Source organism: Amia ocellicauda, chromosome 3 (genome assembly GCF_036373705.1).
Source record: "Amia ocellicauda isolate fAmiCal2 chromosome 3, fAmiCal2.hap1, whole genome shotgun sequence".
Lineage (NCBI taxonomy): Eukaryota > Metazoa > Chordata > Actinopteri > Amiiformes > Amiidae > Amia > Amia ocellicauda.
In genome coordinates this window covers 47,785,790-47,799,590 of record NC_089852.1, presented here as the reverse complement: position 1 = coordinate 47,799,590, position 13,801 = coordinate 47,785,790, and the positions used below count along the sequence as shown (strand labels likewise).

The 13,801-nt window shown below is 38.0% G+C and overlaps 2 protein-coding genes across 3 annotated transcripts; both read left to right on the top strand.

The window, feature by feature from the left end:
• The first annotated feature begins 36 nt into the window (after positions 1–36).
• LOC136746904 (spermatogenesis- and oogenesis-specific basic helix-loop-helix-containing protein 2-like) lies at positions 37–6,282 on the top strand. 2 transcript variants are annotated; one of them, XM_066699766.1, is made up of 7 exons: positions 37–107; positions 1,927–2,144; positions 2,991–3,055; positions 3,136–3,234; positions 3,438–3,549; positions 5,182–5,301; positions 5,745–6,282. In XM_066699766.1, exons 1-7 carry the CDS (start codon positions 66–68, stop codon positions 5,935–5,937), a joined length of 849 nt encoding a protein of 282 aa, XP_066555863.1. In that variant the 5' UTR covers positions 37–65; the 3' UTR covers positions 5,938–6,282. The 2 variants fall into 2 exon arrangements, with proteins under 2 accessions (XP_066555863.1, XP_066555864.1); XM_066699767.1 differs by lacking the exon at positions 37–107 and adding an exon at positions 114–269 and having other exon boundaries at positions 1,931–2,144.
• Positions 6,283–6,515: 233 nt separating this feature from the next.
• Positions 6,516–13,357, top strand: LOC136746903 (uncharacterized). Its single transcript, XM_066699765.1, has 7 exons — positions 6,516–7,075; positions 7,344–7,420; positions 8,930–9,348; positions 9,501–9,568; positions 10,266–10,342; positions 10,656–11,138; positions 12,668–13,357. The coding sequence occupies exons 2-7, from the start codon at positions 7,381–7,383 to the stop codon at positions 12,775–12,777; spliced, it is 1,197 nt and encodes a 398-aa protein (XP_066555862.1). The 5' UTR covers positions 6,516–7,075; positions 7,344–7,380; the 3' UTR covers positions 12,778–13,357.
• Positions 13,358–13,801: the final 444 nt, after the last annotated feature.

Sequence of the window (13,801 nt, the reverse complement as noted above, 5' to 3'; positions counted from 1 at the left end):
TTAATTGATAAAATTCCCACGTGCGGGGCGCTCGGACCCGCGGCCGCATTGCCACGCGCAGGAAAATGTCGTGCAGTCGCGCCGTGCAGGACCCGCGCGCCAGCACAGTAAGAGCAGCGCCTGCCGTTTCCACGCGTTTGCGCACTAATTCCGCACTAATTCCGCACAGGAGACACGCAGGAGCGCAGCGGGGCGTCTCTTCCGCTTCTACCGGCCCTTCAGACGTCTGTGCGTCCGGTTTACACTCGCAAGCGTGTTGCAGGAGACGGGTACTTCATTAAAACCAAATTAGTGTTAATCGTGACAGTTTCGAATGTGTTTGGTGTATTTTTCATCAATTTAAAGATTGATATGAGTATTCCTGTCTAAGTTTGACTAAGCAAAACTAACGGTATTTCATTTTGTATATCCAGATACATAGTATGTATATGTGTATGGATTTCCAATGGATACATACACGTACAATTACACCGTGTAACGATTTGTTGTTGTTGTTGTTCCTGGGTAGTAAGTGTTATTTCCTAATTGCTTATGCCTCAAACGTATAAAAATGGCTATTATTCCCCACAAACTTTGCTTTTGTGACCAGGACTGATTTTGAAATATATCTATTTGTTCACATAAAGTCAGAAAAAACCAACATGAATCCAAATTAACATGCATTTATACTAAAGTAATACAAAAATGACTGCAAAGATTTAGAAGTGAGTAGTTTTTCGAGATTTACGATTATACTGTATACATTTATTTTGTATTGCTTTATTATAAATACATGTTAATTTGGATTTGCCCGTTTTCTCATTGGAAATGGGTACATTTCAAAATATCACTGTCCTGGTCACAAAAGCAAACTTTGGGGGGAATAATAGCCATTTTCTATACTTTTGAGGCATAAGCAATTAGGAAATGACACTTACTATCCAGGAACAAAAATAGTGTTGCATAGTGTTATCATAACGTGCTGAAAAAGTTTGTTGTCTGGGTGAAACTCCTTTGTTTGTATTAATGATCTTAACCTTTAGGAACCCAGTGTGACCTAGCCTATATCACATACACAGGCCTGGTAAATTGTGCTTAAAAAAAGGTTTAATGTTTGTGGCCTATATGTCTCCCTAGGTTCTTAAGGGTTAAAACCCTCCCAGCCTGTCACTTTAAATAATGTCAGTGTGCGTGTAGTTTTCGAGCTTCTGAGCCCACTAGTCTCCAATGGGTTAAGGCATTTTGGACATCACCTTTTCTCTGCAGATGTGTGCCTAATGGAAACTATGCTTGTTACACAGCCTCTTTCAGATTTTCATCAGTCTATGAGGAGTCCTTTTAATGACACTTCTCTTTGATGCATGGCAACAGTTCCTTCTGTGCAGCCCTCCAAGGTTTCTAAACCAGGCAAAATTGTTCAAAGCTTTCAGCTATCGCATATGTATTTGCAGTAATGTGGGCTTTCAACTTCTCTTTCCTAAAACATCTTGTCTTCCACAAAGCATATTTGATATTTTATTACTTGCTTTACTTGCTTTTCTTACTGCAGATGGTTTTTGGGTTATGTTTCTGTCTCATTTGATGAGTCCCAAAAAAGGGAAACATTGAAAATATCTTTCATTTTTCATTCTGCTCCACTAGAATAGGCAATTAAGTTGCAGCCTAAAACATGGCCTTCATTTCAGCTCCTATGTAACCATGCTGCTGACAGGAAGACAAAGCTGTAAGTGACTTGCTTTTGACGGCTGCAGTCAGACTCTACTTGCAAGCTATCAAGTGCCCTTTTTAATCGATTGTGTTTTTGTCAGTTGACGTTTTTACTAGGCAGCATTGATTTTTACCATGATTAGTATCCTATTTAAAAAAAAACGAATTTGTAAATATTTCAAGGACAGATCGATAACCTCTGGAGAGGATCTGTTGGATAAATACTGCAGTATCTTCCAGATAGATGTGAGGGCTTTGCTGATTGGTGATGAGGATGCAGTAGAAGTGACGGCTGGCCTCCTGCAAGATGCCCTGCTGAGGTTTGGCAGAGTGACGATCATGAAGAGTAGCCCGGAGAGAGCCAGCGACTTACTCGACATTTACACCTTCCACCTGGTGTTCTTTCACCTTAGTTCAACCCAGCCCCCATCCAAACTCGAAACCCTGCAGGCCATGAGGTAAAAATGAACACGACAAATAAAATCATATGTGGTTTGCAAGAGGAGTGAGTACTGGAGTCGTGTCAATGATGGACTACAGTGGAGTTGTTTTTGAAAAATCATTACTCATTAAAATAGATTTGGAAACGCATCTATCTGCTATTCATATTGCGAATGGGGGGGGGGGGGTCTAACTGATCTATCTACCTAAATCTAACATTGATTTTACAAAAGTGTTTTTATTGTTGATTTTGTAGTTTTTGCTTTTCTCCTTGTGGTTTTGTAAATGTAGCTGACCGTGTAAAACTGACAACAAGTCGGAGACAACTTTTTGTTGACTTTTTCATATATGACATGGATTAAAGGAGTTTAGTTTTCCATTATTAATAGGGCTGAGGAAGTTGTATTGTCAAAAGTGCAGAATTGAGAACATGGGCAGTAATGTTCAGACTGTACAATGCACTAGTTAGACCTCATCTGGATACTGTGGACAGTTCTGGGCTCCACACTTCAAGAAAGATATCGCTGCTCTAGAGGCAGTTCAGAGGAGAGCAACCAGACTTATTCCAGGTCTGAAGGGAATGTCCTACTGAGAGACTGAGACCAAACAAGCACAATGGGGCGAATGGCCTCCTCTTGATTGTAAACTCTTATGTTTATGTTCTAAGCTTTAGGAAAATGGTGTATTGATATATGCTTCGTTAGAGTCATTTAACTGTGAAATGTTCTTTTAAGTTTTGGGTGATTTGTCTCTATATGAACTTTACATTTTAGTATGTTAATATACTATGTAGAACATTTGAGGGGAATGTATGGTATGTGTCCTTAATAGAAAAGTATTATTTTGTCAATTATTTTTCACAGGAACAACGTCAGTCAGAAGCCCAAAAAAATAATATTTGTCCTTGTTATTCCAGAATTGTATCTGGGTAAGTATGTATTCAGTAAATGTCTTTTAAGTCGCCTTGAAAAGATATGGGGCTGTAATTGGATGCCTGTCCTTCTACAGACACTGCAGGCAAGGCTGCTGACTTCCTCCTCACCAAGCCCGTGACAGTGGACAAGCTGCAGATGGTCTTCGATGGATGTGAGTTCCTGTTTCAGAAAGGTGAGTAACATTAGGGGGTCCCAACTGGCTGATCACACCTGGACCCTAAAACTTTTTTATTTTTTATTTTATTGGACCTTAATAACCGTGTAAAACGTCTGTGACTGGACCTGGGTGGGAAGACTGTATGAGAGACACGTGCATGGACGCTGGTGTTAAAGCATTAGATGGACAATGCAAGAAATTGTGTTCTTCCTTAACAGGCGATGATGGAAGTAACTGCAATGCAAAGCCTGATTCGGACTCTGAGACTGTACAGAAAGAATCGCAGCCACACAGCCCTCGAAGGGATCCTGGGCCCTCTGTCAGTGAAAGGTTCTTAAAGCATTTATTTAGTTTATGAATGTGTCATGTTTTATGAGTGGTTTTATTTCTCAATAAGTGTAGGAGTCGGTATTGTTTGGGGAATATTCAAGAAAAAACAAACTAACAATCAAGAAATGTGGTCGATGGAGCAGTAAATAGCAGCGTTGCGAAATGAAAAATAAAAATCCTAATGTGATTATTGTTATACCTTTTATTTATCAATTTAAATATGAAATGTTTCATTTTCCTTTAAGTATGCTTTCACAGACATACAGACTTTACAGCATTTTATAAAATTTCCTTTATTTGCTGATCATGGTTTTTATCCCCACCCGTTTTCTATCCGAACAATTGTTAGGAAACATAATGCATATTTGTACCTCTTACCAAGTCATTCCAGACATGCATGCGGAAGAATATGGTCATCTCTGGAATGGGTTCAATGCATTGAATTGAATAGGCATGAAGGATAATTTTACTTTATTATATACATTTCCTGCCTCTTATATGCTGAAGTTAGTTAATAGCAGAAGCTGGTGTATTTTTCTCCATGCGTATTGATTCAGATCACTGGTTATTGCTAGGACACAATCATTTTTAGAGCACTGAGAAAATTGATGTTTTGGCTCTGCTTGCTGCAGGGACAGGCAATTCTCTTATGATGAATGACTTTGTCGAAAGGAAAAATGTGATTTAGTTTAAAATGGGGTGTACCTGCTCTGCATAGAATCCATAATAGACTGGCCTTCGAATTTAGCCAAGATGTAGAGTAGCAACCAATCTAGCTGAGATGTGGACAGTTTAACTGTCTTCTCAGATGTGTTGAAAGGAAAAATAATGATACAGTAGTTAGATTGTTGGGTGGTTTTGTAGATTATCTGGCCTCATAAGCAATTACTATCTTTTAATGCTTATAGTAATCGTACTTCCAATGTTCCATGTAAAGATTTGTTTCTTTCTGGGACACACATCCCATTGCCTCGGAATACTTCAAATACTCTGAAATCGTGGTTGAGCGAGGGTGACTAGTTCTGTATCATATTCTAGAGAAGATGACTTAAATGGCCCCCTGCTCTGTTTCTCCATTTGAAATTAAACTACAAAACATCCTCAATGCATTATGTAGAAGTATACAAACCAATGGATGGCATCATTTGTTTTCAACATTTTCTGAAGGCATTCGATATTTAAATGTTTTAATGTGCAATATTACGACCTGCATTTCTCTCTCTCTCTCAGGGAGATGTGCTATGGTACCCTAGACCTCAACTGAACTCTTCCTGGCTTCTAGATAGTATCACCATATCAAATAATTGGGCACCTTACTAGACATCCATCCACCAAGACTCCAAATTAACCATTCACCCTCACAGAGCCTATTAGTTGCAGTCAGAAAGGTCTTCTTGTCCCAGGCTGTACCTATCCAGCTTGAAGATTGAATTTCTGGTGCCAACCATCTAGTGCAATTTTCCTAAGAAAGACATGAGAGTGAACCATATTAAAACATCATATTTTAGCATTACAGTTCAATGTAGCCATTGGAGAGCAAAGCTTGTAGGTACTACCTACACAAAATATGATTGGTCCTGTCACACAAGCTCTTCCTTATTCCCATGCTGTTGCACATGATGCTCTCTCCAGGTCAGAGCCCCATGCCAGTCCTGTTGTCAGGGCAGCGCCTTCTCCTCCCCTCTCTCCTTCTGAGGACCTCAACTGCAAGCTCCAGGCTCTTCTGCACTCGAGGAAGGAACAGAGAAGGAGGTAATGCGAACCCACGTGGGTTTCTTAGAGCTAACAATTACAGATCACACTCTGCACAGCAGCAGTTGGCCAAAATATTTTATTGTATAATATATAATATAAATGTATACAAATCAGCCTTGAATTCAGTCTATTATTGGGGCTGTGGAGTTCCTCCTGAACAGTGGGCAATTGTGAATCAACTAGGTAACACAAGAGCCTTTGTTTCAGCATTAGACTTCAAAAGATCAATGCATCTTGAATTTTATTACATGTTTCTTTGATTTACTTTTGGTTTCATGTCAGGGGTAAAACATTTCATTATAATTCTACAGAAAACTTTTTACAAGATCTAAACTGATCTTCTAGTTCACTATTCTATAGATCTTCACCAGAATGTGAAAATACAGCAGATATAGGCTAGCCTGTGAATAACACGCTTTTTATTTTCTTCTTTTGGTCAGGCTGCAGATTAAAAAATGTTGCGACAGCTTGCGTGATCTCCTGCCATTCTTGAAGAATCAGCGGATTGATACCGCATCGGTGCTGGAAATGACTGTGAAGTACATGAAATATCTTCAGCGCAAAGTGCCACAAGGAATTTTATCAAAGGGAGTGAATTTTTTCTCTCTTAGTAGTGATATTTATGACCTTTGACCAGCATTGCAATTCTTAATGAAGCCCCGATAACCATTTGGCCTCTATTACCAGTGGAACAATTATATTATATAATAATTACAACTATATTAACAGGTCTGTGCTTTAAGCACTAGGTCACTAAATGACATAGTCTCCTATTAATGAATGTAATTTCAGACTTGGGTTTTTATTTTATGCATAAGATGCTCTTCTCCTATGAAAGTTTAATCAAATCTGCTACATCATTATTTTGTTTTTGTGTGCTCAATGCTTTGCATGCAATGAAACTGGATTATTCTTTTCTTCTCTCTGAACCTAAACCTAATTAGAGGAGAGAGTCATTAAAGCAAATCCCTAAACTAATTTCAGGGTTTGTGTCCTCATGTTTGGGTTTTCTTGAAATTGAACATATGAATGCTTATGGGCTTATTAAGAAAAAAGCAACAAAGTAATATTGTGTCCATATGCCATTTTATATTAAGAGAATGCTTTGACATCTGGTGCAGTTATGTCCTGAAGTAAACTTGTAGATTTCTTAAATCGTATTAATTATAATAATGTTTGAAACTGGTCTCTCTTAATCACACGGTAAAAAAAAAAAAAAAAAACACTTAAGTTTGTTGAGTAAAATCAGAGAGAAGCAATAATATGAAATCTACAAACATTATTTATTGATGTATGTGTAACCCAATAGTGTACAGTGGTGACAAATTGGATTTTTTTTCTGCATTTAATTACCTGGGAGAAACATTTGATATATTTCTCAACACTTACACTTCTTTTTTCAAAATTGTAGATAGTCTTCAGCAAGACCAGTCAAAAGAGTTTTTTTTTTTTTTTTCCCTTTTGGGTCTTATTCTCATTCCTTAGTTTGGATGGATAACTCCGCTAATGACTACTGTAGTGTTCACCCTGCACTCCCAGTGTGAGCTTATACTGACAATATTGACCTGCTAGCATATATGCAGTCTTTTCAAAGTTGTCAGCTTTACATATTAGCCAGTGAGAGATGCTTTAAATGTCGATGAAGAGGAAAATGATCTGTAAGCCCATGCCAAGAAAATCATGATGTTTTTGTATATCAGGTAGTGAAAGCAATTGAAGAAGATAAGACGAGAGAATGGTACAACCCAGTCAAACCCCCCATCAGCAAACGGTACCTGCTGTGTGGGGACTGTTATGTTTATGTAATAGGGGAGGGGGGTACATCTGAATTTTTTTTTTTTTTTTTTCTTCACCTTTTGTAATTGGAATGTTTATATGGATAATGGTGGATTTTTATTTCAATTAATTTAAAAATACACTTTATTGAAGATAGAAAGTAGATGGTGTAAGAATAAACATGGATTCATGCAGAGAAAGCATCTAGGTTACAGTTCACAAATCTATGTAGGATATAGTCCTATTTTTTTGTTTCCCTTCAGGAAATACACAAGGAAGCAAGGCAAATCCAAAGATGACATGGTCACAGATGCTCAGATTGATTCAGACATTGTAGATGGTAAGTAACACCTACTCAATCATGATTAAACTGGATTTCTGCTGATTTAATTTAACTTATACATTTAAATTACACTAACATCTTTACCATACTATTTTGTCATTAGGATTTGTGTTCTTCATTGTAGAAGATGTTCTAATACATTTTCAGCTTAAATCTGGTCGTATAATATTTTCCTTGATATACCAGTTATCTTTGTAGCCAAATCCTTCATTTATTAATTAATTCTTGAAATGACGTTGATACCGGATATGTGAACTAAAATATTAAACTGATTCGAAGTCTACCATTAAAAGCTGTAAGCTGAAGCTGTATGCTATACAGTAGGGCTTTATGGTCTGTTATATGGCTGTGCTAAATACTCTTAGCCCATTTGTATCTCATATATTCACATCTATATTCCCCCTTGTTGCCTGCCAGTGATGCTTCACGCCTGGCTCGCTCTGTTCCACAACTGTTATCAACTTCACAAAATTAATTGTCCTTGCATCACTTGTTTGATGGCTACATTCTCATTGAGAAGCCTGGCATATTTCAGCAGATTTTTGGTGGGTATAGTTTCAATCTGCGGTTTGATTTGGCCAACGTGATAGAAGTTTGCCTCCAATTAAATTGAATCCATGAACATCATGGATTCCCAACATCAAAGAACACAACATGTTTATTATACCTTTTACTTATCATACCCTTTTACATTATATGCTCAGTTGTAAAAGGCAAGTTCATAATGTTTTTAATATTCTGTTGCATCACATGTATACTGATACGTCAATAGAGCTAGTCCAGAGACGTCTCAAGGAAATATGTTGGTGAATAGATTGGTTCACATCAGTTGAACATTTTTGTAACAGACATGCAGTTATAACTGTGTGTAGTTGGCATCTGTTTGCATTATCACTGTGAAACTTTTTTTTTTTTTTTTTTTTTTTAAGAATTTATAAGTCTTCATTGGCCCTACTAACACCACAGGAGGGCAATATAGGGTGATTTTATTTAAACAACATTGAGTAAATTACTTTTTTCCGTTTCCTGCTGCATTTTTATAACAAGTCGTCACTGCTTGTTACATAACTTATAGTCCACTCTCTCAATTTCCCCCACCTCAACTACTATAACGCCTCCTTCTTGGTTTTCCTGAATACCATTAAATTAGATCCTAAACGCCTCTGCTTGTATTCAACATCCCCCTCTCCTTCCCTGCCTCCTCTTATCTCCTCCAGCTAAACTGTCTTCCTGGTGATTATTGCTGCCTATAAAAATTCCTCATCTATCCTCCTGTTCAGATCTCTTCCTGGACTTTCTCCACCTCACCTTACGAAGGTTTGCCCTCTTGGTGCCACCCTGGCCCTGTGCCCAATCATTTCTACTCCCTTACTTACCCTGATGCTCCTCCTGGTCTCTGACCCTGCTTGTGATCCTGCAGTTTATGTGTGGACTAAATTGTCCACCAGAGAAGGAAAAGCTTTGCATTTTTTCTCCTGTTGGTGCTTTATATGGTCTTGTTTTCAGATTTCATTGCAGCTAATGTTTTGGGGAGGTCCATTAAGCCTGCTTCAGAAAGGCCATCAAATGAAGTCATGGTGGTTGTGAGCCAGCTTCTTCCTGAGGCCCAGTTGTGTCCTGCGGTCGTCCCGTGGCCAAGCTATCCACCCCAGCAGCCTCCAGATATATTTCATGCTTCTGCTCCCCCATTACCCAGCTTCAGTACCTTTGCCAACCTGAACAACTCTTACTCTGTGCTTCAGAATGCTGGAGCTGGAATCCCATTCTCTTCTGAGTGGCCTAATCAGTGTGAGATGGGTTATGAAAACCCTTTTCTCCCTTTTCCCGGGGCAAATATGCCTGCCTTTGCTCTGAGTTCCAGTAGTCCACAGCCGCCCAGGAACACAGGCTTCAACCCGCATGAACAGCACTGCAGTGGAGTCACAGTAAGTGCAAACCCTGCTCAGTGTTAAAGCTCCATAGTGGTCTGTGTAGGTCTGTCTGTGATGTGCTTTGGTTTACGATTTAGGTGGAATTGATCTGTAATCCATGACCATTATAAATAAAAAAAAATAAAAAAAATGTTTCCATATCACAGGTAGTCAAAGAAATGGAACAAGACCAGGCAGAAGAATGGTGCAAGCCATTCAACCCCCCCAAAAAACGGTACCCCTTTTCTATCTTTCCTATGGATGTACTGTCCCGGGGGGGGAAATCTGAGTTTATTTTAAAACGTCACTGTTGCTTTGTATTTCATAATGGCATCTGTAAAATGAACAATGTTAATTGTCAATTTATGTTAACATTGTTTTTTGTCAAGTAATTGTTTGATGTACACAACGCATCAATTGTAATCTTGATCTTGATTTTGACCTTTTAACCTTGCAGTGGGGTATGCCTCCACCTGCGTCAATGCAAAGGATTATAATCTGAATACTATAATGAAATTAGAAATACTAACACTTAAAAGTATGAGTTACATTGACCAATTGGCAGTAGGTCAAACCGCAGAATCTAATACAATGGGAACCTTCATGATCCAGTTACTGTTTTTAGGTCAGTTACATTCTGAGGCATGATTAAACAATGATGGGTCAGATAGACTGCTATTGTGTTACTATATGCCCTGTTCACAATACGCATACACCTGATCATTTCACTCTGAGAACAGGTTTGTTAACAGAATTGGTTAAAATATCTCCGTGTGTTGATCTTCATTAGTGAAGTTAAAAGCTGTACATTTGTTTTTAATGTTATAGGAAACAAATGGTGTTACAGTAAACATGGATCCATCCTGAAACCTCATGTATGTTACAGTTAAGATGTATGTCAGAAAAATCTGTAGATTTTTGTTTTCCTTCAGGAAATTCATAAAGAAGAAAAGCCCAAAATCCAAAGATCACCCAGTCACGGATTCTCAGATCTATTTAGATATAGATGGTATGTAACAGTCATTTTTGTTGATGATGTTTTGCTGAATTGATTGTCGGCGATCAGTCTAATTTCAATCCATGACAAACTATTTTGTCATTCAAATTCATTCGTAGTGCCTGTGTGTATTGCATGGTTTACTGTAGCTCTCCATGTTTACCATGTTTTTACTTAGCTTCTCTATACTTCACTGTGGTTTTATTAGAAAATATTTATAGGAGCATAGAAAATCATTATTTCTTATGCCTATTTCAAGACACAAAACAGTAAAAGCTAGAACCTTTTTATTTTCTCCTGTTGCTGCTTTGTCTTTTTTTCCAAGATTTCATTGCAGCTAATGTTTTGGGAAGGTGCATTAAGCCTGCATCAGAAAGGCCATCCAATGATATTGTGGTTGTGAGCCAGCAGGCTGCCAAAGGGCTGCTTCCTGATGCCCAGTCGTGTCCTGCAGTTGTCCCGTGGCCAGGCTATCCACACCAGCAGCCTCCAGAGATATTTCACACTTCTGCTCCCCCATTACCAAGCTACAGTACCTTTGCCAACCTGAACAACTCTTACTCCATGCAGCAGAATCCTGGACCTGGAATCCCGTTTTCCTCTGAGTGGCCTAGTCCATATGAGCTGGGTTATGAAAACCCTTTTCTCCCTTTTCCTGGGGCAAATATGCCTGCCTGTGTCCCATACCCTCCTGCCACTGAGTCCTCCCTGCCGTACAGACCCCAGGCCTGTATTCTGAGTTCCAGCAGTCCGCAGCCGCTCGAAAGCAGAGGCTTCAGCCCGTATGAACAGCACTGCAGTGGACACAGTAGGTGGCTGTTTTTCAATTATGTTTTTCATAATATTTCAATTATGTATATATACAGTTAGGTCCATAAATATTTGGACTGACACAATTGTAATAATTTTGGCTCTGTACACCACCACAGTGGATTTGAAAGGAAACAATATGTGCTTTAAGTGTAGACTTTCATTTTTTATTTGAGGGTAGTTTTCACCTTGGGTGAACAGTGTAGGAATTACACCCATTATTATATGTGGTCCCCCCAATTTTAGGGGCTCAAAAGTATTTGGACAAACTAACATAATCATGAATTAAATTGTGAGTTTCAATACTTGGTTGCAAATCCTTTGCTGTCAATGACTGCCTGAAGTCTGGAACCCATAGACATCACCAGATGCTGGGTTTCTTCCCTGGTGATGCTCTGCCAGGCCTGCACTGCAGCTGTCTTTAGTTCCTGCTTGTTCTTGGGCCTTGTTCTTGTTCACCCAATGTGGATGTAACTACCCTCAAATAAAAGATGAAAGTCTACACTTAAAGCACACATAGTTTCCTTTCAAATCCATTTTGGTAGCGTACGGAGCCAAAATTATGACAATTGTCACTGTCCAAATATTTATGGACCTGACTGTGTGTGTGTGTATAATGTATATAATATATACATTGTTGGATTGGCACTTTTGATGACTCACATTTTCTTTTAAAGAACTGTGCAAATCTGAGGTCAGTCATGGATTAAATTTGGTTTATGCTCTGCAGATCATGGGATGTACAGTGTTTACAAAAAACTGGAAAAAAAAAATGGAATTGTGCCATTGTGTGTGTGTGTGTATATATATATATATAATGTATATTTCGTTTTTTACTTTTGTAAATGGTCTGTGCTAATGACACTACAGAGTTAATGTGGAGAAAGTTTGCTTATTTTTGGGGCCGCGGTATTGTTGGGCTCTATTGAGTACTGAAGTGAAAGCGAGGCAGGCATTTCAGTCATTAGCCTAAATGGGCAGGCAGTTTCTATTAAACACACTTATGACTCTAGAATGGGCTAGTATAGGACATGTACAGAGTGTAGGCTGAAATCAAGGGGCCTTTTTTATCAGAAATTGGCTTTGTGATTATTGGGTTGGACTATGTTTATTAGTATTGATGTATTTGCTCCCAACAAGCTAATTTAGTTTCTAGGGGGATGGAAAAAAAAAAAACTTTATTTCAATAAGTCATATGGTAGATGGTTGACATGGGAACATGCTGTGCTTTTAATTAACCCTGTGGAAATCAAAAGGATTTCTGATCTACTCCCTAGAGGTTGACTGTGTAAATGAGTGGCTTCTCTGATGCCTGTTTAATGATTACATTGATGTTATAATGTACATATTTGCAATCTTATCATGGTTTTGCTAGTTTGCATATGCAATGAGACTAGACAAGATTCTGTCTGCGCAAAGTTTTCATTTTTGCTGTTAGTGTGATTAATTGAGTTTCTATGTGAAATGTTATCATGTACGTCATTTATTTGCTGCAATCAACAATCTTTCCATTATTATGTTACACAGACATTCCAGACCTACTAACATTAGACAGCTTTGAAGATTTCTCTGAAGAGACTATGAGAAACCAGGAGCTTTTCCAAAGAAGTTCCTTACAAGAAAATCCTTTTCCATGACACAGAAAAAAAACTCTGGCACATTGCCATTTTGTATTGCTGACGATTCCTGGGAGAATGAACTAGCAAAAAAAAGTTTTGTTAACATAATTTCATTCTAACTATTATGTCATTATAAATATGAATGTGGTGTTAATTGATTTACACTGAAAATCAGACTTTAAAATGTTCCTCATGCAGTTATTTATTTTTTGGAAATACATATATGCATTTTCATAGATTTTGTTTATTTTATATGTTTGAGTATGCTGGTTATTGTATTATTTAAAAAAGTGTAACCATTATCTAATAATGCAACCTAAACTTGAAATGATCTTGGGTACTTTTTCAAAACCTCCACAGGGTCATAGTTCAGTGTGTGTTTAAAGGCAATGTCAGGAATTATGGCTATTTCTCTTAAAGGATTTTTTTTTTCCCCTCTTTTATGTAGATGTTTGCATAGAGAGCAGGATTTATCTTTTTCTCCAGCCTTGTTTCTTGTCTTTGGCTCCATGCATGTGTAACTGAACTCTTTGAAGCTGTGCATTGCTCTGTTGACATGACCTTTACTTACTGCATGGAATAAATCATAATTTCAAGCCACCTACAAATAACTCTTTCCTTGTTTTTCATAACGAAACTAACAAAAACAGTTGGCTTTAATGTGTGCCACAGCTCTGTCCTTGGTTTTAAAGACACTTTCCCGGTTTCGTTTCTCCATAGTTTTAGTGCCATTTAAGGTTTGTGTGATTTATACCCTCTTACTAACTTTCCACATCCAGGCAATGTCTTGTCTTCATTGTGTAAAGTGGCACCAAAACATCAATACAGACAAAGGATGACCGCTTTTTTTTTTTTTTTTTTTTTTTTTTTTTTTACAGTATTGAATTACTGTTTTTCTACTTTTCAATCCATCTGTCATCTGAAGAAAAAAAAAAAAAACACTAACAAAGGTTAGGGACCTTTTCCTACTGTAGTGGATTTCCATGAAACCATTGTATTTGGCTGCTAGACCCGCTTCTACAGATCAGCTCAATCTCACACT

What these genes read in the sequence shown, in the direction of transcription:
- LOC136746904 (XM_066699766.1), top strand. Translation starts at nt 66, where the DNA reads ATGTCGTGCAGTCGCGCCGTGCAGGACCCGCGCGCCAGCACA. An exon ending in TGAGTTCCTGTTTCAGAAAG is followed by an intron (nt 3,235 to 3,437) that starts GTGAGTAACATT and finishes CTTCCTTAACAG; the next exon opens with GCGATGATGGAAGTAACTGC. An exon ending in GGGCCCTCTGTCAGTGAAAG is followed by an intron (nt 3,550 to 5,181) that starts GTTCTTAAAGCA and finishes TGCTCTCTCCAG; the next exon opens with GTCAGAGCCCCATGCCAGTC.
- LOC136746903 (XM_066699765.1), top strand. Translation starts at nt 7,381, where the DNA reads ATGGTCACAGATGCTCAGATTGATTCAGACATTGTAGATG. An exon ending in AGCACTGCAGTGGAGTCACA is followed by an intron (nt 9,349 to 9,500) that starts GTAAGTGCAAAC and finishes TCCATATCACAG; the next exon opens with GTAGTCAAAGAAATGGAACA. An exon ending in TTCAACCCCCCCAAAAAACG is followed by an intron (nt 9,569 to 10,265) that starts GTACCCCTTTTC and finishes GTTTTCCTTCAG; the next exon opens with GAAATTCATAAAGAAGAAAA.